The 22,262-nt window shown below is 57.3% G+C and overlaps 1 protein-coding gene across 3 annotated transcripts in view; it reads left to right on the top strand.

Moving 5' to 3' along the window:
• Positions 1-1,350: 1,350 nt before the first annotated feature.
• The window catches only part of Atp2b3 (ATPase, Ca++ transporting, plasma membrane 3), a 46,566-nt gene continuing 25,654 nt past the window's right edge, over positions 1,351-22,262 (top strand). For 2 of the 3 annotated variants that reach the window (XM_013509708.1, XM_013509710.1), the window contains exons 1-11: positions 1,351-1,680; positions 6,022-6,219; positions 6,326-6,583; positions 9,301-9,426; positions 10,008-10,133; positions 12,313-12,354; positions 13,890-14,054; positions 14,356-14,570; positions 14,937-15,179; positions 15,677-15,918; positions 20,000-20,234. In XM_013509708.1, coding sequence (XP_013365162.1) covers positions 1,473-1,680; positions 6,022-6,219; positions 6,326-6,583; positions 9,301-9,426; positions 10,008-10,133; positions 12,313-12,354; positions 13,890-14,054; positions 14,356-14,570; positions 14,937-15,179; positions 15,677-15,918; positions 20,000-20,234 — 2,058 coding nt within the window. In that variant the 5' untranslated portion in view covers positions 1,351-1,472. The remainder of the gene's footprint in view (positions 1,681-6,021; positions 6,220-6,325; positions 6,584-9,300; positions 9,427-10,007; positions 10,134-12,312; positions 12,355-13,889; positions 14,055-14,355; positions 14,571-14,936; positions 15,180-15,676; positions 15,919-19,999; positions 20,235-22,262) is intronic. The other variant, XM_013509709.1, reaches the window with a different exon arrangement.

Genomic DNA, 22,262 nt, shown 5'->3' on the forward strand with positions numbered 1-22,262 from the left:
AGCTCCCTTTGGGCTGCCCGAGGGCCTTTATGCTGTCTCTTCTCGGGGTGCTGGGCCATCATGTCTCCATGGGTGGTCCTAGGTCTGAAATCCAGACAGACAGCTAAGTTCTGCTTCTAAGAGGGCCATTATTTTTTTTGTCTTTTTGAGACGGTCTTGCTATGCAGTTCAGGCTGGCCTTGAGCTCGCTTTGCAGCCCAGGCTGGCCTTGAACTCGCAAGGATCCTCCTGCCTCAGCCTCCCAAGTGCTAGGATTACAGGCGTATGCCACCCCACCCAGTTTAAGAGGGCCATTTTGAGCCAGGAGCTCCTGAAAAGGCCCAGCTGAGCCGTAGTGCCCAGGGGGCTCTTGGCTGATGTGAAGACCAAGGCCTGGCACACAGTGGGAGATTGGTTCCGCTCTGGGAGGATGTGGGGGCCACTCCTATGATGTGCAGGCAGGAAGGAGATGTGAGGAAAGCAAAGCTGCAGAGGGCTGCAGTCCAGCCAAGGAAGGGGCACCCTGGGGCTCCCCCTATCAGACCCTGGGGTGTGGCCAAGGACACTGGTGGGGGGATAGTAAAAGGGTTGTACCTTCATGCTTCTCTGCAAAAGGGGAAGGCCGCGCAACCTAGCAGCCTTAGCTCGTATGCTGTCATCGGGAGGAGAGAGGGTGTGCAGGGTGTGGGTGGCACTGTGCTGGGGACAGGGTGGTAGCCGTCAGCAGTGACCCGTGGCTGCTTGTGGCTTCGCCCCGTGTGCGCTTTCCTGTCGCTTTTCCTTGCACTCCCTTTACCTCCTCTCTCTCCTCCCTCCCTCGGCCTCCTCCTTTCCTGTTCCCTGACTCCCAGGTACCCCCGGGGCCACAGAAACACCCTGCACACTAAGTCTTGACCTGGAGCCCTGTCCATGGCTCGGGCCGCTCCCCAGAGCCTGCCGCAGCCCCAGGCCTGAAGCCGTGTGGCACCAAGGCAGCGCCAGCGGACCACCGGAATTAAGAGCATGCCAGCGGCACTGGGCGTGCCTTAATCAGGCAAGAGCCGGGAGCGGGTGGGGAGGGCCGGGACCACCCGTCCATACAGGCAGCACTGGCCTTTGCCAACCCAGTCACCGCCTCATTTCAGCCAGGCCCCCAGATGGAAGGAGGGTAGTGGCAGGGTCCCCAGCAGAAGGCACGGAAGACTTCCTTCCCCACTTGTGCAAGCCCACCTAACTTGGGGCACTCACGGAGGGTGAGACAGGGGAGGGCTCAACCTGGGAGGTGAATTTCGCATCTGGCAGGTCATGGCTCACACAGACTCTATTCTGGAAGATGGGACTTCAGTTGTTGTCTCAACCACTCCCCCGGCTTCGCCTCCTTCTCCCCAGGTGTCCACACTTAGCCACTGCCCCCCGCCCCTGCGCCTCACTGGGCACCGGGACTGCAGGTGGCCGGCCCCCTGTCCCTCGCGGCAGAGGCAAGGCCGCACCTGCGCGAAGGCCAAACAGGCAGGATGGGCGACATGGCCAACAGCTCCATCGAGTTCCACCCGAAGCCGCAGCAGCAGCGGGAGGCACCCCAGGCGGGCGGCTTCGGGTGCACACTGGCAGAGCTGCGTGCCCTCATGGAGCTCCGTGGGGCCGAGGCACTGCAGAAGATCCAGGAAGCCTACGGGGACGTCGGTGGGCTCTGCCGGAGGCTGAAGACTTCGCCCACCGAGGGTAGGTCTGGCAGGGCCCTTCCTAGACAGCCCCCTAACTGTACCTCTGCTTGGCCTCTTCCCCTTGGATGGGAGGCGCTGTGCTGGAGGGGTGGTGTCCCCTTGGTAACGGAGTCCCGGGGAGTCTCTTCTGCACCTCCACAATCAGCTTTTCTCCACCTTGTACAGCCAGGCGAGGGAAGGGGAGGTGAGGACCCAAATGAACCCCCAGGCAGCCTCCCATTGATGGAGGAGGAGGATGTGACCCCTGTCTGCATATTTGGTGCTTCCCCACGTCCTCATCACAGAGTTCAGCTAGGAGGGACCCACAGAGGAGGAAGGCAGTTCGGGGTGCGAGTCCTCTGGGGCACAGGAGGTGGGGTGCCGATGGGAAGTGGCAGCACTCACAGCTGTCCCGCGCGGTGTCGGCACCCCAGTGAGCCTCTGGAAGCCTCATGGACCTCCTCTGGAAGGACTGGGGTGGGGGTCTGGCTGTGGGGCAAAGCTCTGCCCTTCCCTGGGCCCCCGAGGCCGGGGTCCCCTCTGAGGCAGGGACCACCCAAGGGCCAGACCCAGGCCCAGAGTGCAGGAGCTGGAGGCCTAGCTGGCACTGGCTTGGCAGGCTTGCCTGGGCTATCCCAGCCCCATGCCAGGCTCACTCCCGGTCAGTGCTGATTGATTTCATCAGCTGCCCGTCTCGGCGGCGGCACCTTGGCCCACCCAGTGCTGCTGTCCCTGGCTGTCACCCTGAGCTGCTCCTGTGCCCTGGCACCCCATCCCGTTCATCACCAGGCCCTGCCCATTCTGGTTTCTAAATCCATCCCTCGGATGTTTCGGCTCCTGCTCACTTCCTCTGCGCGGGCCGGGTGTGGCCGTCCCCTCCAGCCTGCATGCCCTCCCCAGGCGCTGGGTCTTTGGGGGTACAAGCAGGGTCTCGTTGCTCTGGCCTCACCCCACCTGGGCTTCAGAAGGGAGGAGTCGAGGCTGGTGGGAGAGGTTGGAATTCCGGGGACAGTGGCCTCTCTGGCAAGCTGCTTGGGTGTCCCTGAGAGCAGTGGCACAGCCATGCCCATGGACACCCTGTCCTGCCTGTCCTGCCACACACCAGCCTGGAGAGCATGCTGTCGGGGCAGATGGTGCGGCTCTGCGCCAGAGGCTCTCACTCCTCCCTGCTCCTTGCCCCCTGCCCCAGGCCTGAGGCCTCCAAGGAGGCCAGGGTAGAGAGCCATTTAGCCACAAGGGCTCTGGCCTCTCCCAGATCAAAGGAAGCAGATGGGCTTCAGCTGGCGGCTCTTCCCTCGGCCTGTCAGGCCTTGTTAAATATTTAAAATGTCAAGGCCCCTGGGAACCTACCGATTCAGCCGCAGAGCTCAGGAGCTCGCCTGGTGCCCAGGGAGGGGGCAGGCGCAGAGAAGGGCAGGTGCCCGGGTAAGTGGCTCAGCCCATGGCTGCCTCTGAGCACCTGGGTCCCTGTGGAGGGAGCCAGCGGGGCCTGAGGAGCGGCCCCTCCTCTTGAGCTCCTCAGCTTCAGCTGTCTGGTGCCAGGAGCCATGAGGAACACTCCCCAGGTTCCCTCAGCCAGGCCTCATGGTCCTCCGCAGGTCTGCTGGCTCAGCCGCCAGGCCTGCCCACTCAGTCTTGCTTAGATACAGTGGCCAAGCTGTAGGAGGGCCAGCTTAGCTGTCCCCCAGGCCCCATGCCATGGCCTTGGCAAGGTAGACAGACACAGGGGTGCCCAGGAGGGACTCGGGGACAGTGGGGAGGCCGGGAGGTGCGTGGCACATTGGGAGAGGGGCTCTGTTTGCCGATCACAGCCTATCACCACACTCTCCCCTCTGCCTCTGAGGAGACCCCAGCAGCTTCCGGAGCACATCTGAAGATAGCTGCTCGGCTGGTCAGGAACCTCGGGGAGAGGCTTGCTGGGGACTTGGGCCCTGCGCTCCCCTCTCCCATCTGCTCTCCACAGGAGTCCTAGGAAGGAGGGGCAGATTAGCTAAGAGCCGACACGATGTGGTCCTAATCCAATTCCAATGGCATCTGGCCTGTGCTCCGGGCAGGCAGCCCATCTGTGTCCATGCCAACGGGCCGGCCCTGCCCCCGTGCCCTAGCCCCAGGCCGCTCTAAGGCCTGCTGGGCAGGCCTGTGCTCAGCAGTGGAGGGGCTGCAGCTGCCCTCATGCCCCTCCCGCACAGCGGGTGCAGAGGCAGTGGTGGCAGCTGTCAGGACCCCCGCACCCCCAGGAAGGCCAAGGCCACAAGGGCCGACGATAGGGAGAAGCGTTGCTGCAGTAGCAAGGGCGAACCAAGGCCACGGTCAAGGCAGGTACCCGGGTGAGGAGGGAGCTCCCAGGGCCGGGCCCAAAGGCCACACTGCCCCGGGGACAATCAGGGCATGCAGCAGGGCAAGCAAGAACAGACTCACAAGGTGCCATAGGCACCCGTGGGCTCTCCAGAGGTGACAGTGGGCTTTCGTACTCAGGGGCCCTGGGCCGGTGCCTGGGGACACCAGGCTCTGGAGCCTCCTCATTTCTCATAGCTCCTAGAGCTGAAGGAGAGAAGCCGAGTCCAGAGTGACAGACAGGTCCTTGAGCTGGGTCCCCGGCCCCCAAGAGCTACGGCTGGAGTTCCTCTCTACGGCCCTCAGAAAGAGGCCTTCGGCTCCAGCAGAAATCTGAGCTGCCAGCCGGGCCAGGACACAGTGAGGCCAGAAGCAGAAAGGGAGGGACAGCTGCGGCCTTTCTGGGTGAGGACACCATGTGGGTGTCACCTAGCTTGGGGCAGACATTCTGAGGTCCTTCCACCTGGGCCAAGCCGCGCCCTGGCCCCCATCAGGAGGTGGCAGGAGTAAGGCCAGCTGATGACTCAGGGCCGTCCATCTGCCAGGTGGCAGTGTGGCTGGGCACGGGGGGTGGGCCGCAGCCCAGGGAGGCGGTGAGAGCATGAGGAGGGGCTGGGAATCCCCGGGGCCAAGGGCAGGGGGCTGAGGACAGAGGAAGCCTTACTTCCGCTGTCGCCCCTGGGGAAGGTAGCTAAGCATACGTGGAGGCTCAGAGCCCCATAAGAGTGAGGGCAAGGCCACCAAACTTGGCAGTCACCATGAACATACACAGCCCCTGGGGCCCGCCCTGTCCTAGCCTTCACCAAGACCCCCGCTCAGGCTGGAGGCTGCTGCTGGCGTGGGCTCTGGGGAAGGCGTTAGGAACGAGGCAGCTGTGTCCCTGCACACCTGTGGGCACTGTGGGCCCCCATCTGTGCGTGGGCACTGGAACCTCACCTGACAGTCAGCCAGGGCTCATTCCTGGCACAGCCCCCAGTGAGACAATACCCACCACAAAGATATCAGCTCAGGTACTCGCCACTGCCGTCAGGACTCTGGCTTTGCTTCTCCCTAGCTGGCCCTGGCCCCCTACCTCCTCTCCTGGGTCCCCTGTTCCCCTCACGTGACACTCGCAGTACCCCTGGTTTGTCTCTGCACCCCCAGCTATCATGCTTCCTCTCTTTGCTCCTTCTCTGAGAAACTTCTGGAAAGTGCGCCTCCATCCTTGTCACTAGTAACCACCCCTCTGTTCTCAGCAGGTTATCATTTCAAAGGCTCCTGGTCCACCTGGGCCCTGGGCCCTGCCCCCTGTGCAAATTAACTGTATGACCCTGCAAATCTAAGGGCCTGGCCATGGGGCCAGGGTGTGGCCAAGCCTGGTGGCTGTCTCAGTTATACGTTCCTGTCTGGCACTGGGCGGGTGATTGCACAGGGCTCTGTGGATGACAGCAAGTCCAAATGTTTGGGGCTGGAGAGATCGTCCCAGGCTGGAAGAGTCACCCTTCGGAGAGGGCCCTGATACTTCTCTGGCCCCAGAGAAGCCAGGTTGTTGTCACCCGCACCCCTCTGATTGGTAACTCCCAGGGCCGCTGGCTGCTGTCTTCTGCTCCTGCCCTGTCTCTCCTGTACTTCCCCCTTGCTGGGCACGATCACGTTCCTGCAAGTCCCCCCTCAGTGACAGTTGGGAGGTAGGATGAGGCAGTTCGGGAATCAACTGAGAATGCATGAAGGAGGCATGTGGCCCGGGTTGGAGTCCCAGAGACTCGGACCACTGGAGCCTCAAGGCTGCCTGGCCTGTTTTCTCACTTGAGCATAGGAAGGAGGCTGGCAGCTCCCCTTCCCAGGCTGAAGCTCCTTGCTGTGGCCACGGATGGCCTCATGCTCATTAGCATGTGGGTCTGCAGAAAGGTCACCATCCCTAGCCTGGACAGCTCCTGCCCTGTTCCAAGGCACCATCTAGAGGACTGCTTGCAGCGCCCAGGGCTCAGGCTGACCTGCCCCATCCTGTCCCTCTGTGCTTCTGCTGCCCTTGTGGGGCACCATGCAGGCCTGGCAGACAACACCAATGACTTGGAGAAGCGCAGGCAGATCTATGGGCAGAACTTCATCCCCCCCAAGCAACCCAAGACCTTCCTGCAGCTGGTGTGGGAGGCCCTGCAGGACGTGACCCTCATCATCCTGGAGGTGGCTGCCATCGTGTCCCTGGGCCTCTCCTTCTATGCACCACCTGGAGAGGAGAGCGAAGGTACGGCCCAGGGGTCTGGGCAGGAAGGAGACGAGGGTGGCTTCCAGATGGCCCTGCCCAGGCTAGCCTGACTTCTTTTCTGCTTCTGTTCCATCCTCGGGCACAGCCTGTGGGAATGTGTCTGGCGGGGCAGAAGATGAGGGTGAAGCAGAGGCCGGCTGGATTGAGGGGGCCGCCATCTTGCTGTCCGTCATCTGCGTGGTGCTGGTCACGGCCTTCAATGACTGGAGCAAGGAGAAGCAATTTCGAGGCCTGCAGAGTCGCATTGAACAGGAGCAGAAGTTCACGGTCATCCGGAACGGGCAGCTTCTCCAGGTTCCTGTGGCTGCACTGGTGGTAGGGGATATTGCCCAGGTCAAGTATGGTGAGTGTATCGGTCTTCACTCACCCCTCCAAGAAATCTGGCTTCCCTTTCCAGAAAGACTGGGCCAGACAAGAGTCCCCAGCAAGGCTGTCTCCTTGGGAGCACCCATGCCTTCACCTGCGGGGGGCTGGAGACAAGGGATATTACAGGTGCGAGCCTGGGGGGAGGCAGAGTTTGAGACACAACAGTGTCCCCAAGAAGCAGGCTGTTCCTATAGCCTCTGCAGAGGTCTTCGTCACTACTGAAGGATGCAAATGTCCCTGTTCCCTGGTTAGGTGTGGGTGGTCCCCCTCTGTCTTAGTCACTTTCCCACTGTTGGGACCAAATACTTAACACCCACAACTTAAAGGAGAAGTTTATTTTGGCTCACAGTTTTTAGAAGATTCAGTCCATGGTTTGTTGGCTCCAAGGCAGGGTGGTGTGGCAGAAGGGCATCACAGAGGAGAGATGCTTACTCCATAGCAGCCAGGAAGCATAAAGGTGAGGAGCCAAGGACAAGAATATACCCTTCCAGGTCCCACCTCCAGTGACTTAGGCCACCTCCTAACAGTATATTCAGCTGCTGAACTCATCAGTGTATTAATCCACTGATAAGTATACACCCCCATGATCCAGTCACATTGTAAAAGCCTCACATTGACTATATGAGACTTTTAGCAGACGTTTTAGTTCTAAATCATAACACTCTGCCCTTGGCCCCCAAAGGATGCATGTCTGTTTCATTATGCAAAACACATTTAGCCCATCTCAAAGAGTTGCCAAAGTTTTAACAATTTCAGCACTTCTCACAAGTTCAAGCCCAAAGTCTCTCTAAGACTCAAGGCAAACTTGGCTATAAAACCCTGCAGAGATCAAAAAGAAAGTTAAACACTGCCAATAACACAGGGTAAACCTTCCCATTCCAATAGGGAGATAGAAAGGAATGGGACCAAAGCAAGCTCAAAACCTAGAAGGGCAAACATTAACTCCAGTAGCCCCATGTCCAGCACTAGGACAGGTGGTGGTGAGATGTGAACTCCAGAGGGCTTGAATAGCACCGCCCCTATGGCCTTGCTGGTCGCAGCCTACATGGCCTTCCTTGGGCTGGTTCCACTCACTGCCTATGGCTTTCTTCAGGAGAAGTTCCACATTCCTGGAATCTTCAAATTCCTGGAGTCTCCACTGCACTTTCAGCTCTACTCTCACAGCTTCACTCACTAGCCCCTCAGGGTCACACTGCCTGGCTGTCCAGGCCTTCTTCTGAAATCTGGGAGGATCTCTTCATGACCTCACAACTCTTGCATTCTACATGCCAGTAAAACCAGAATCACATGGACAACATCAAGACCTGCCACTAGAATTGGCAGTAGCCAAACCCCCTTAGACCATGGCAGCAGAGGTCTCTGAGTGCCTAGATGGCTGAGCACTGTGAAAGGAATCCCATAGAACCGATTCCTTAGATGATCCTTCTCAAACAGGGGGCTCAGAGGCTTTCTTCTTAAATGAAAGGTTTACACTTTTGCACCTTTGAGTCTGTGAAGGGTGGTGGTGAGCCAATTTTTGAGATGCCTTCTGGCCTCCTTTCCTGTTGTCCTGATGCAAAGTACTTGGGTTCTTTTTAATGCTAATTTTTTCAGCAACCACATTTTTCCTGGGCCCCAACTTTATAGATGCTTCCTTTCTGAAGGAAAGCTTTGGATTCAGCATCACATGAAGTCTTAGGATATGGACACAATGTAGACAATTTTTTTTCGTAGACAAATTTTTTGCCTGAATGAAACATACATGGTTTCTAGCCCAGTTTTTTCCAATAGAATCTTCATTCCTATCTAAAACCTCCTGAGCTTGGGCCTCACTGTCTGTATTCCTATCAGCATTCTGGTTTTCTGAGCTCTGGACCAGAATCCCCCATCAGTGTCTGCTTACAGCATTTTAGGTCTTCTCTGGCCTATATCTGCAAACTCTCCCAACTCCTCCCACAGACAAGTTCCAAAACCTTTCTTAAAACCATATGATCAGGTACAGTCACAGCCATGACCCCACTCCTGGTATTATCTGTATTAGTCACTTTCCCATCACTGGGACAGAATACTTGACAGCCACAACTCAAAGGAAGAGAGTTTATTTTGGCTTATAGGGTTTTTTATTTTTGGGGGGGAGAGTTGGTACTGGGAATCAAACTCAGGACCTTGTGCTTGCCAGGCAGGTGCTATGCCACTGAGCTATATCCCCGGTCCAGGCTCACGGTTTTTAGAGGACTCAGTTCATGGTTGGTTGGCTCCAAGGCAGAAATCACGCGGTGGAGAAGCACCTGAAAGGTCTGAGCCCATGGCAGCCAGGAAACAGAGAGAAAAGGGAAGAGCTCAGCACAAGAATGTACTTTTCCAGGTCACTCTCCTAATGACCCACCTCTTCTGACCAGGCCGTACCTACTGACAACACAGTCACCTACTGAACTCATCAGTGCATCAATCCACTGATGAGTATAGCAATCACATGATCCTATCACATTCCAAAAGCCCCACCTCAGAAGACATGAGACTTTTGGGGGACATTTTAGACCTAAACCATGACATCATCCCAAAGGAGGAGACTGAAGGAAGAGAGCTCCCAAGTGTCTTTCCCAGGTGACCCATCATATCCAAAGGGACCTCCCCTGTGGTAGTTTGGAGGAGGCAATGGGGAGAAAGGCCCTAGAGACCTATAGTCTTTGGTTCTGGTTCTGTGCTGGCCTTTAGGAGACCTGCTGCCTGCAGATGGTGTGCTCATCCAGGGTAATGACCTCAAGATCGATGAGAGCTCCCTGACGGGCGAGTCAGACCACGTGCGCAAGTCAGCTGACAAAGACCCCATGCTGCTGTCAGGTGAGGACCACCTTCCCAGCCAGCCCAGCACAAAGCCAACTTGGAAGCCATCTGGCCCAAATGCCTGCCAGGCTCATCTTCCCAACAGCCTCCCTAAGTGGCCCTTCTAGTTGGGGAGCCATCACAAGGCCATTGCGGGGAGCTGATGGTGGCAGCTGCAGCCACAGGGTAAGAAAGTAGGTGCTGTTAGCTTAATAAGGCCTCTGTGTCCAGAATGGGAAGCCCCAAGTGGGGAAGAGCTTGCTGGGGCTCAGCATAGTGCTCCTCATAGATTCAGACCCTTGAGAAGACCCAGTAGACACAATGCTCCTTTTCCTGAAGGTTCTGACTTAGCCCGGGGGAAATGTTGGCCCCTGGAGGACGCTGTGAATGGCTCACCACCTGCCCCTCTGTGGGCCTCTGGGTCCCTGCTAAGCCGGGGAGCAGGCTGCAGTCTAGCCTTAAGGCCAACAGAGTTCTGGTGACTTCTGGGTGCCGAGCCCCTGCCTCTGGGATTCTCCGGGAGTGAACCTGCAGGCACTGAACACGTCGCCCACCGGGGGGTGCAGATCTCTCTCTCAGTCTCTGTGTTGCTGTGCCAGGCACTCATGTCATGGAAGGTTCAGGAAGAATGGTGGTGACGGCAGTTGGCGTGAACTCCCAGACAGGCATCATCTTCACCTTGCTGGGAGCTGGAGGAGAGGAGGAAGAAAAAAAGGATAAGAAAGGTAAGGCAACACCAACTTCTGGTTTCCGGTGCCAATGGTGGCCCTCCAGCTAGGTCCCTGCTTTTTTTTCTTGTCTGTGTGCGGAAGGTCCACTGCTGGGGAGAGCCAGACCCCAGTGCCTCCCCACCCTCCCAGGTCACAGCCCCGCAGGCCCAGCCTGACTACTACTGTGACTCAGGTCCATACTTGCGTGCCACTTCTCTGGCTCTGCCTCTCCTGCAGCCAAAACCAAGTGGGGCGCAAAGATTTCTAGGCTTGTGCCTCCCACCCAGGAGAATCTACCCAGAAGTCCAGAGATTCTCACATGTGGCCAGAACTCAGCTTCCTGCCAGAGGCCTCCAGCAGGGCCTGGGACCAGGGAGCCAGCAAGAGAACAGTCAGTCTCAGGCTGCAGATAGCCTAGGCCTGCCCACCCCCAACCTCACAGGGACAGGCTGGCATAAGGGAGGATGCACTAGCAGCCCCAGCCCATGCCATCTCTTCCAGCTCCCAGCTCTTGTGGGCTGCTGTTGCTAGAAGCTTCCGTGGGCCTTGTCTCCTGGCAGCCTGCAACTCCCTGCATGGGCGCCACCCTGCTCCTGGAAGGCTAGGCCCACTGCCATCGCCTCTTTGCTGCACCACACCCCTGTTTCCACGAGCCTCAGCCTAAGGTCCTTCCCCAGTGAGCACCAGGGTACCCAGGCAGCTAGGCGGGCCCTAGGCATAGGCTGGGCTAGGCTGCGCTGGGCTGGAATCCCCAGGCCTCTCTTCAGGGATGACAGCTGGCCCTGTCTGGCGGCCTCTTGGTCACAGCTGGTGGCAGGGAGCCCCTTCCACAAAGGACCCTCCACCCCACCTCCACGCCAAGGCTCCCTCTCTTAGACTGCTAGAGCCTCCAGCCTTGGTGTCCCCTGGTCCCTTTGGAGGCTCTGGCCTCCTCCTCCGTCCCTTCACCCTTGGTGCCTTTCACAGCTTGGTCCTGGGCCCCTCCTCTTTGAACCTGCCCCCCGCATCTCACTCCTCTCCAGGACCCTCTCATACTGTGCAGTTTAGGGCCCTGGGGAGGCTGGCTTCCAGGAGGAGAACGCACTGTGCCCAGCGTCTCTCCCTCTGCCTGCCCTAACCCTGACCTCTGGCGGTGAGCCTAGCCTGCTGGGTGCACTTGGGAGGCGCGCCCTGCCCACCTGCTTCCTCTTCTCTCTGGCCAACCATGGCTCCTCTGCAACCTTTCCCACAAGGTGCCTGCCTCCCCGAGGCCCTGTCCCCACTCCAGGCCACCTCTCCCCACAGCGCTCACTCACCCCAAACCTCCCTCCTCAGAGGCTTCCCCAGCCCTGTCTGCATACTGCTCTGTGGTCCATCCTGCAACACCCTCTGTTGTGCTGTTTTGTCACCATGCTGTCATCCTGTGTCTATGGGTGTCCCCTCTGCACCGCCCTCCCCCTTATCTCCTTTCCCTCTGAACTGCCCCAGCCTGCACAGGGGCCCTGGGCAGAAAGGGCCCAATCTGTGCCCCGCCTCCGGCTGGGAGGGCCTGTCCTTCCTTCTTGGAAACCAAAGAACTCCACTTCACTACTAGGAGCAGCGTGGCTCCCTGTCTGTCCCTGGATCTCCAGTGACAATGAGCTATTGCGTAGGAACCAGCAGGCCAAGCCACAAGCCCCTGTTGCCGGGATCCGAGCCAGGGCAGATGTGGCCCAGCACAGCTCCTCCATCAGCCACCTTCCCATGCCCAGACAGGTCCACTAGGGCCCAGCCTGACCCTCCCCGCAGGCGGGCCCTCCTGTACGGTGGCCCTGGGCACACATACAAGCCCCATCGTAGGTTGCCCTGGAGGTGCCCGAGACCTGACAGAGTCCTGCATACGCACACACAGAGCTAACTGCTGGCAGGGTGCCTGGGCGTGAAACCCAGTGGGTTACACTGGGGGTGTGGGCATCTCCTGCCCCAGCCCTGTGTGGCCTAGGGCCCATCTAGGGTTGACATTAAGGGTTCACAATGTCCTGGCCGGTGGTTTTGCTCAGGACACCCAGAAAATGTCTGGTGGCCACGTGGTGGGAGGTGGTGACAGCCCCATCCCACATCCTGGGCTGCACTGTCTGTGCCCCAGCTCTGCCCACTGTCCTGTGCATGTGTGCGTGTGTCCTGGCCATGTGGGTGTTCTCAAGTCTCCGTGTCTGTCATTCCTTTCCCACTGTAGGCAAGCAGCAGGATGGGGCGATGGACAGTAGCCAGACCAGAGGTAATGCAAGCCGCCACTGGGCAGCCAGGAACTGGGGTGGTGTGGGGCAGGGGGGCTGGGGGAGGGGCCGCCCACGGCCAGCAGGAGCGGCACCTAGAGGCCAGGTGAGTGGTCCCATCCCTGCCAAAGGGTGGAGGGGGCACTCTGAGGTTGCTCCAAGCTGCCCACCTACAGCCACTGCCAGAAGTCTAGAGGGGCTGCCTAGGGGGTAGCCAGCTTGTGCCTGCAAAGAGTGAGCATCTTGGTCCATTTGGCCAAATGAGGAGACTGAGGCACAGAGAGGGTGACTTGTCCAAAGCTCTGGGTCCTGGTCCTTTGGGCTTCCCAGGTGAGCACCCTTGCAGTTGAGCCCATGGGTCAGGGTCATGGCCAACATCCAAAGGGCAGAGGCCCGGGTGCCTGGTGGGCACTGGGAGACACAGGAAGAAGTGGCTGGGGGGCGCAGGGGTGACCCAAGGAAAGATGTCAGGTCAAATCAGTGTTCAGCTCTAGGTGACAAGAACATGGGGCTATAGCACGGCCCCGGCCCTCAGGAAGGTCACAGACAGAGGCAGATAGAGCTCTATGTGGCTTGTGCTCGCCCGACTGGGGACCCAGGGTCACCCCAAGGTCAGGGTCACCCCAACCAACTGCAGCATACCTGAGGTTGGCGGGCCATTCAGGACAGGACAGCCTGATGGCTGGAGCCTTGGGCTGAGGAGGCGTGTGGAGGTGGGGTACAGGGCTGGAGTGGCTCAGCTGGACAGGGCCTGGCCTGTCCTAGAGGCCTCTGGGCGGAAGAAGCTATAGCAAGTGGCCTCGGGTTCCCAAATCGGGGGAAAGGGCGCAAAGGTGATGGCCGTGGGGCCAAGAGCGCCGTGCACGGGGTCACCAGTGAAGTGGAAGGAAGGTCAGCTTGGGGACCCCGAATGCCGGTCAGGTGGCCCCTCCTGCAGACATGAATTCTTTGGGTGTGTGAGGCTGGGGCTTGGTGGAGCTGGGGGACTCACCTACCCCATCAAAGGCAGTGAAGATGAGGTGCGAGGGGCCTACCCAGGAGAAGCAAAGGGAAGCAAAAGAGGCAGGTAGGGGACAGAAAGGCCGACGGGAGGAGACGGCCCCAGCAGGACCAGGCGGGCCGGGAGGAGGGGAGCCAGGAAGTGGCTTAGACGCCACCGGGGGCAGAGGAGCCCGCCTCAGCTCCGGGAACACTCTTCAGACCTCAGGCCTTTGCTCCCAGGTATTGAGATGTGGGACATTCCAGGAATGGCCACCGTGTCTGTGCCTAAATTCCTTGTGTTGTGTCTGTCTTCCCTTCCCGTGAGACAACCAAGTCTCTGTCCCACCAGGACGGTGCTGCAGCAGCCCGCCTCCCGCGGGGGGGCCTGGGCTTAGGCAGGCGCACGGGGAAGGCCATGCGGAGCTTGGAATTCAGCACCCCCCCACAGAGCCCCCACATCCTCTGTGTGGTGCAGCATGTTACCCTGGTGATAGTCCCCTGAAACCCTTCCCCTGGCTGGACCCTAACGTCGCCCACTGGGCTCCTCTGTGTCCAGCCAAGAAGCAAGACGGGGCAGTTGCCATGGAAATGCAGCCCCTGAAGAGCGCAGAGGGCGGGGAGATGGAGGAGCGGGAGAAGAAGAAAGCCAGCGTGCCCAAGAAGGAGAAGTCGGTCCTGCAGGGCAAGCTCACGAAACTGGCTGTGCAGATTGGGAAAGCAGGTAGGGACAGCTGGAGGGCCAGGGGCCGCTGAGCAGGCACAGCGACCTGGGCTCCTGGGGATGGCAGCAGGGCATGTGGAGCAGGGAAAAGCCGTGGGGCAGGTTGTGTAGGCCCCGGTGCACGCAGGCCACACCCTGAGCCACGCCCCCCAGGGCTTCTCCCCTAGCACAGGGCAGACCTGGGTGCCCTAAGGAAGGCCCTGGGCTGGCTCAATCTGGCTGCGGCTACAGTGGCCCTAACCTCTTCTCCCCTCTCCTCCCTCCCTCTGCCCACTGCACGGCGCCCATCACGGCTGGGCAGGACTGGTGATGTCGGCCATCACTGTCATCATCCTGGTCCTCTACTTCGTCATCGAGACCTTCGTTGTGGATGGCCGGGTATGGCTGGCAGAGTGCACGCCAGTCTACGTGCAGTATTTTGTGAAGTTCTTCATCATTGGCGTCACTGTGCTGGTCGTGGCTGTGCCCGAGGGCCTGCCTCTTGCCGTCACCATCTCCCTGGCTTACTCTGTCAAGGTAATCACTAGCTTTCCAATTGGTTCCATCCCACAGACTCAGACAAGGGAGTGGGGTGTGGCTGGCAAGGGGCTGAGAGGCAGGAGACCCCGGGGGACGCCTGTGACACGGGGAGCATAGGCGAGCCAGGGTGCTATGGGGAGCCACAGGCCAGCAGGGGAGCCAAGAGAGGGCTCCGGGGACAGCAGCCACCTGACGTGTACCTGCTCCCTCGCCTTGGCCACTACCCAGCGTCGTGCCGACCGAGACCCCCAGTGGGCTGTCAGTGCCACATGCACGCCATGCTTGTGTTGACCACGTCTCACTCCCCTTTCCCTGCTGAGCAAACAACCCAAGAACCCCCCACTCCCTCTGTGCCCTTTGCAGAAAATGATGAAGGACAACAACCTGGTCCGCCACCTGGATGCCTGCGAGACCATGGGCAATGCCACGGCCATCTGCTCGGACAAGACGGGCACGCTCACCACCAACCGCATGACCGTGGTCCAGTCCTACCTAGGAGACACCCACTACAAGGAGATTCCAGCCCCCAGCGTCCTGACCCCCAAGATCCTTGACCTCCTGGTCCATGCCATCTCCATCAACAGTGCCTACACCACCAAAATACTAGTGAGCAGGCGCAGGAGGGCAGGCTGGCAGGGCTGCTGCAGGGCGAGGGCAGGGGTGGGGCTGGGGGCATGGCATGAGCATCCCAAGGGGCTCACAAGGCCCCCTTAGGAGTTTGGAGGGACTAGGGGTGCAGCTCAGTGGTAGAGCACTTGCTCGGCATGCACAACGCCCTGGGTTCTGTGTCCGGCACCACAAAGAAAAAACAAACAACAATAAAATCAAGAACTTTGGAGCAGAAGCTCTGGGGTACTGGCCACCCCCCTTCCTGTCTCTAGCATGAGAGGGTGCTCTGGCTGCTGGGCGGGGCCTAGTGAATGATGGGAAATCGGCCCTCAAGGGCTTACTTTGCAGCTAGGGCAGGGCCCATCTAGTCCACACCGGGCCTCCTTCTGCCATCCTACCAGTGTGGAGGGCACAGCCCGGCAGGAGGCAAGGCCCAGGGGCAGCACAGGGGTGCTCGCAGCCCCCACGCCATGCTGGCTCTCCCCACCCTGCAGCCTCCAGAGAAGGAAGGTGCCCTCCCACGCCAGGTGGGGAATAAGACTGAGTGCGCTCTACTGGGCTTCGTGCTGGACCTGAAGCGGGACTTCCAGCCCGTGCGGGAGCAGATTCCAGAAGATAAACTTTACAAAGTGTACACCTTCAACTCGGTCCGCAAGTCTATGAGCACGGTCATCCACATGCCTGACGGTGGCTTCCGCCTCTTCAGCAAGGGGGCCTCAGAGATCCTGCTCAAAAAGTGAGTGGGCCATAGGAAAGAGCCTGGGGCCGGGCGGCTGGGGCTAGCTAAAGTGTATACACAAAATCTCTTGCTTTGTTTGTGGCAAAATAGACCTAATATGCAAGTGACTATTTTAACCACTTTAAACTATGTGGTTTGCTGGCATTGAGTGTATTCACAATGTCAGCCATCACTACTGTTGGTTCCAAAACATTTCTATCACTTAAAAGGAAACTCTGGATATATTAAGCAGTTACTCTTCAGCCTGAGCAACCACTGCTCTGTTGTCTGTCTCTTTGGATTTGCCTAATCTGGACAAGTCATATAAATGGAATCGTACACCTTGTGGCATTTGTGTCTGCCTTCTTTCCCTGAGAATAATGTCCTCATATATCAGAATTTCATTCCTTTCTGACAGTTGAATACTATCCCTCTGTATGGAGAAGACCACATTTTGTTTCCCCATTTACCTGTGGACAGACCAGGAATGTTTCCACAGTTTGGCTATGGTGAATAATGCCATGAAAATTCATGTACACATTACTGTTCGAACACATATTTTCAGCTTTTTGGGATATATGCTATGTTAGCTTTCCATTACTGTAACAGATAACTAGATGGACAAATTATAAAGAGAAAAGGTTTATTTTGGCTTACAGCTTTTGTAAGTTTCAGTCCATGGCCTGTTGGCCCCATTATAGGGCACTACAGGGAGTGTGTAGTGGAGCAAAAAGCCACTCACTTCATGGCTGCAATGAGAAGGAGGAAGAGACCACAATCCCACAGCCTCCTTTAAGGGCACACAGCCAGTGACCTAAAATCTCCTCCTAAAATCTCCTCTCCACCTTTTAAAGTTTCACCACCTCCTGATAGCACCAATCTGGGGACCAAGCCTTTAATCCATAGGCTTCTGGGAAATGTTCTAGATCCAAACTATGGCATCCCACCCTGATTCACACAAGCACATGGCCACCTCACAATGAAAAATGCACTCAGTCCATCTCCCCAAGTCCCCAAATTCTTAATAATTCCAGCACTGCTCAAAAGTCCAAGTCCAAAGTCTCCTCTGAGAGTCAAGGCAAACGCTTAACTGTAAGCCCCATGTAAAAATCAGAAAAGAAAGTTAAACACTGCCAACATGCAGTAGCACAAAGGTAAACATTCCCATTCCAAGAGGGGAGAAATAGGAAAGTCATATGGAGAGATCAGACCAAAGCAAGACCAAAACCCAGGAGCAAAAACATTAAACCTGAAATCTCCAGGGCCAGCATCTGGGACACACTGTGGTGGGATGTGGGCCCCAAGGATTTGAGCAGCCTCACCCTTGTGACTTTGCTGGGTACAGCCTTCATGGCTTCCCTCAAGATTAGCTTTTCTGCCGCACATTACCTGTCCCACAGGCCTGCCTTTGCAATCTGGGTAGAAGCCTCCAAGGCCCCATAACTTTTGCACTCTGTATGCCTACAAACCCAGCATCACACAGATGATGTCCAGGTCTGCCACCAGTGTAAGCTGTACCTGGGCCCCCTTGAACCATGGTTCCTATGGCCCTGAGTGCCTGCATGGATGAACATAGGAAAAATAATCCCAGGAAAACAATACCCTAGGTGCTTTTGGGTGAGCAGGGCAACCTGGGGCTCTCTTCTCCAAAGACTGACCTGGAAAGTATTTGACACAAATTTGCGTTTCTCCATGTCTAAGCCTGTGATGGCCATGGTCTTGCCAGTATCTGAGATTCTCTCAGGTGTCTTCCCTGTGGTCCAAAAGGAAAGTATTATCTCCTTTTTAGCAGCAGTAGCAACTGCAACTGTACCTTCCTTAGCCAGAACTTCATGAGCACTTCTTTTCCAGCCTCACTCTGTTCCTCCTTGCTCCCAATTCTCACAGTTAATTTGGCTTAAAGCAGCCAGCAATACCCATACCGTCACCTAAATGCTGTGCTGCCTTGAAATTTTCTCCTCTAGATGAGTCTGTCACCTTTAAAGTCAGATGCCCACAAAGTCTCAGGGCATGGACAAAATGCAACCAAGTTTTTCTCACCACAGATAACAGGGGTGAGCTTTTATCCCATTACTCACCAGAACCCTTGCTCCATCTGAAACTTCATCAGCATAACCTGTGCTGCTGGCATCTGGTCAGCACTTGGGCCTCCAAGCACCCACCCAAGTCGCTGGGAATCTCTGTTTACAGCACTATAGGCTTTCTCTAGGCTGCTTCCCCAAACTCTTCCAAGACTCCTTCTGCAAAGCAGTTCTAAAGACTCTTCCATGTTGTCACCTCCAGTCACAGCAACCACTCCACTTCTTGGTGCCGATTTTCTCAGCGTCCTCAGTGTATGCAAAATTAACCATCACCTCTACCTAGGAGTGAAATGGCCCAGCCATGTGGTAACTCTGTGCTTACTTTTTTGAGACCCCTGCCAAAATGGTTTTCAAAAGGACTCCATTGTCCCATGTCCCCACCTGCAAAGTAGAAGGATTTCATCTCCTCATCCTCACCAGTATTTGTTATTTTCCTCTGTGACTATTATCCTTCCCATCCTAGTGGGCATGCAGTGGGAACTCGTGGTGGTTGTGACTTGTGTGTCCCCAAAGACTATATCTTGAGCCACTTTCCCTGGGCTCAGTGGTCATCTCTAGGTCTCCTTTGCCCGTGTTTCAGTTGGGTTGTTTGTCCTTTCACTGTTGAGTTTGAAGTGTTTTTTATATATTCTGGATGCTAGATCTCCATCAAATCTATAATTTGTAAATATTTCCTCCCATCCCATGAGATGTCTTTTCACACTCTTGCTAGTGTCCTGAGACACACATGTTTGAAGGCTGTGATGAAGTCCAAGTGTCTGTCCCTGCTGTTATGGTTTTTGTGGGGTTTCTTTCCGAGCCTATAAAAATGCTCTAGTTGACTGTAGTGACACTTGTATGTATTTTTGAATATCCCAAGAACGTTTGAATTGTCCGCTTTCAATAGGAGAATCGTGTGGTATGTGAATTATATATCAATAAAGCTGCTAAGAAACTGAAGGAAGGGGCATGCACCTGCCCTCAGATGCCCCTGCCCCGCCCTTTCTCAGCCTGCATCCTTGGCCCTGGCCCTCTGTCCCCCGTGTGCTCCTCCCCGCAGCAAGCCTTGGGAACAGAGTCCTGAACAGAATGCCAGGCTTTCCCGTGCTGCAGCCTCAGCAGACCCAGTCACCAAGTGCGCCCTTACCTGGCCACCAGCCCAGCGTGCGTGCCCCCAGGTGGCCCCACCAAAGGCCACCTCCCACCTCTACCTGACACTGACCTGCTGGGCTGGGGTGGAGGCTGGACTTAGGTGCCCAGTCTTCTTTCCATGTCTGCCTTCTGGTGGGCACTGTGGGCCCAAGCTCTGCTGCTGGGGCTGATCTCGGACCCCATTGCCTCAGTTTCCCTTCCTAACATGGAGCTGGAAGGAATATTGATCTCCTGGGAGTGCTGTCCCACCTCCCATCTTGACAGCCGGTTCCTTGTGGCACCTGCCACTGGAGGCCCCATTTCCTTCTTCCACCACACCTGTCTCTGGCTGAACCCCCAGGCTGTCGCTTCTGAGGCACTCCCAGGCCATCAGACCTTGGGCTGACATGGCTGCTACCTGAGTGCGTGGCCCTCGGTTTTTCCTGGAGTCCATGGGACACCTGTCATAACCTCACATCCTCCCTCCCACCCAGGTCGCTTGGCCAACTGCAATGTATGAGTGTCCCAGGGCTGCTGGAACAAATGTCACCAAACCAGGTGGCTTCAAACAACAGAAATTTCCCACCTATCAGTTCCAGAGGCCTGAAGCCCAAGGTCAAGGGTGGACTGGGCTGTATTCCCCTGAAAGCTGTAAGGGCTGATCCCTGCCACCTCCCCCACTTTCTGGAGGTGGCTGCCGTCCTCAGTGCTGTGGCTCGCAGCGGCACCGTGCCACCCTCTGCCTGGCGTCACATGCCATTCTCCCCGTCCACCCTGTCTCTGCGTCCCCTGTTCTTTATAAGGGAGCCAATCATTGACTAAGGCCCCACCCTAATCCGGTGTGACAGGCACTGTTTTCTCTTGTTCTCTTCCTGTCTCCGCCTCACCCCGCCCGCTTCCCTGCCCAGGTGCACCAACATCTTAAACAGCAACGGGGAGCTCCGGAGCTTTCGTCCTCGGGACCGGGATGACATGGTGAAGAAGGTTATAGAGCCAATGGCTTGTGATGGCCTGCGCACCATCTGCGTTGCCTACCGAGACTTCTCTGAAGGCCAGGAGCCCGACTGGGACAACGAGAACGAAGTGGTGGGTGACCTCACCTGCATCGCTGTCGTGGGCATCGAGGATCCTGTGCGGCCTGAGGTAGCCACCCCTTTTCCGGGAGCTGACCTGGTCACTGCCTTGAGCCTGAGCTTTCCTGCTGGGTGGTGGCTGGCCTTTTCCCACGTCTGGCTTTCCCAACTGCCACCCATCTTCCTGCCAGAGTTACAGGTAGGGCAATCCGGCCAATGCCAGAGTCCAGGAAGACTGGGTAGGTCCACTGATTACAGAGACGTGGGGCCCTCCGGGAACGTGGCTGTCCCTCCCAAGATCAGAGCCCCCGTAACACTCTGGGCCCTGGCGCACACAGGGGTTCTGGGCTGCCCACTAAAAGGCCTCAGCTGCTTGTTCATGGGTGCTCACCAGGGGTCACTGAGTGGGGAAGCCTGAAGGGACACAGGTTTGGGGAACAAGGTAGGCAGTTCTCAGGCTTGCTTAGGCTCAGGACTTCTGTGGAATGTCAAGTGGCCTGGGCGCAAAGGCCCTGGTGGGAAGGACATTCCAGGGGCGTCTTTATGTGGGTGACACCCCCAGGGTAACGTGGTTGTGACAGAGACTGAAAAGGAGAACAGAGTGCAAGAAGGCAGATGAGTTCAGGCATGGCCTTGATATTGGACAGCCATCGGAGCGGGCTCACACACTGGCTGCGGCCTTGCTCTTTAAAGATGGGACATCCTCAGGCAGGCAGAGTCTGAAAGGGTCCTCTGTCATCCAAGACCCTCTCCACCAGGGCCACCTCATGTCAGCAGCAGGGCCACCTCCATCCCACCCATTAACTGGAAAAGCATATTTGTAAAATGTGCAGGCGCGACGGGAGGAGAAGCTTCGTGCCTTGGGTCATGCACCCGAGACACCTGATTCACAAGACAATGCTCTCACCACGTCAAAACAGTGGCCGCAGGTTACTATCAGCGGAGCAGCCTTGAGCCCCAAACACACCCTGGTCGCTGTGCGCGGGCAGGGAACACTCAGCCTGGGAGAAGTGGGTGGATGGGAGGGACTTACAGTGAGTAGTATTTTTTTGTAAGTTTTCATCTCAGAAAATGTCAAACACAGGCAAATCATGAGAAGGCCATAAGAGAGAGCCCAGTTCCATGGTGGCACCATGGGTAACGAACAGGGAGACGCCACCGTGGGCTGTGCCCCAGGGATCAGGGACAGCTCCTTTCTGGCTTGAGAGTGGCCAGGAGAGAGTCCCAGGTGGCAGATCAACAGTGACACGACCAGGCGGGGAGGGCAGGTGGAACCCCGGGAGAGTGGCCGGCCAGGTAGTGCTGGGAGGAGCCCAGAGGGCCTGGTAAAGTACTCGTGCCCGGAGGCATGGGCTGGCGGCCACCAGAGGAGGCCGTGGGGCTGTGCCCAGGGAAGCCCAGAGACAGCACTATTGATGCCAGGGTGCGACCTGGCTGCTGCCGCAGACACCCAGCTGGCAGCTGTGCTGTCAGGCCTTGGTCAGAAAATGGGACTAAGAGGGCCAGTTCTTCCCCCAAAAGTAAGGTCGTCCTCAGGTGCCCAGACAGGTGAGGCATGCCACTGTCTAGGGCCACAGCTGCCAGGCCTCAAGCTCTTCATGGCCCCTTGGTGCTAGCAGAGGGGTGGCACAGAAGCTGCCTAGTAGCTCATGACCTTAGCCAGCACGCTGAGATCCTCAGAAAGCATCCCTGAGCGGGACACAGCATTCGGGAGCAGGGTACAAGCTCCCTCCAGCAGCTGAGCTCTTCCAGTGACCACTCCCAAGGTCATTTGCTTCAGGGATCATTGGCTCTGTATCACAGCCTTGAGCAGGGGCCTCTGCACTCTCACCTCCACTTTCTCCTGGCTGCTCCGGGCTACCCTAGCTTGGCCCCTCTCAGCCCTGCTGTCCTGTTTTTTACCTAGCACTAGTGGCATCTCTTTGGCATTCCCTGTCAAGGCAAGATGAGCTACAGAACCAAGCAGTGTTCTGCTTCCCTGGCCTAGAGCTTGAAGAGGAAGACTCATTCCCAAGAGAAATGGCTTAGGGTTTTTTTGTTCGTTCAGGGTTTCTCTCTCTCTCTCTCTCTCTCTCTCTCTCTCTCTCTCTCTCTCTCT

The sequence above is a fragment of the Chinchilla lanigera genome, unplaced genomic scaffold (assembly GCF_000276665.1).
Source record: "Chinchilla lanigera isolate Chin_1 unplaced genomic scaffold, ChiLan1.0 scaffold00179, whole genome shotgun sequence".
Taxonomy (NCBI): domain Eukaryota; kingdom Metazoa; phylum Chordata; class Mammalia; order Rodentia; family Chinchillidae; genus Chinchilla; species Chinchilla lanigera.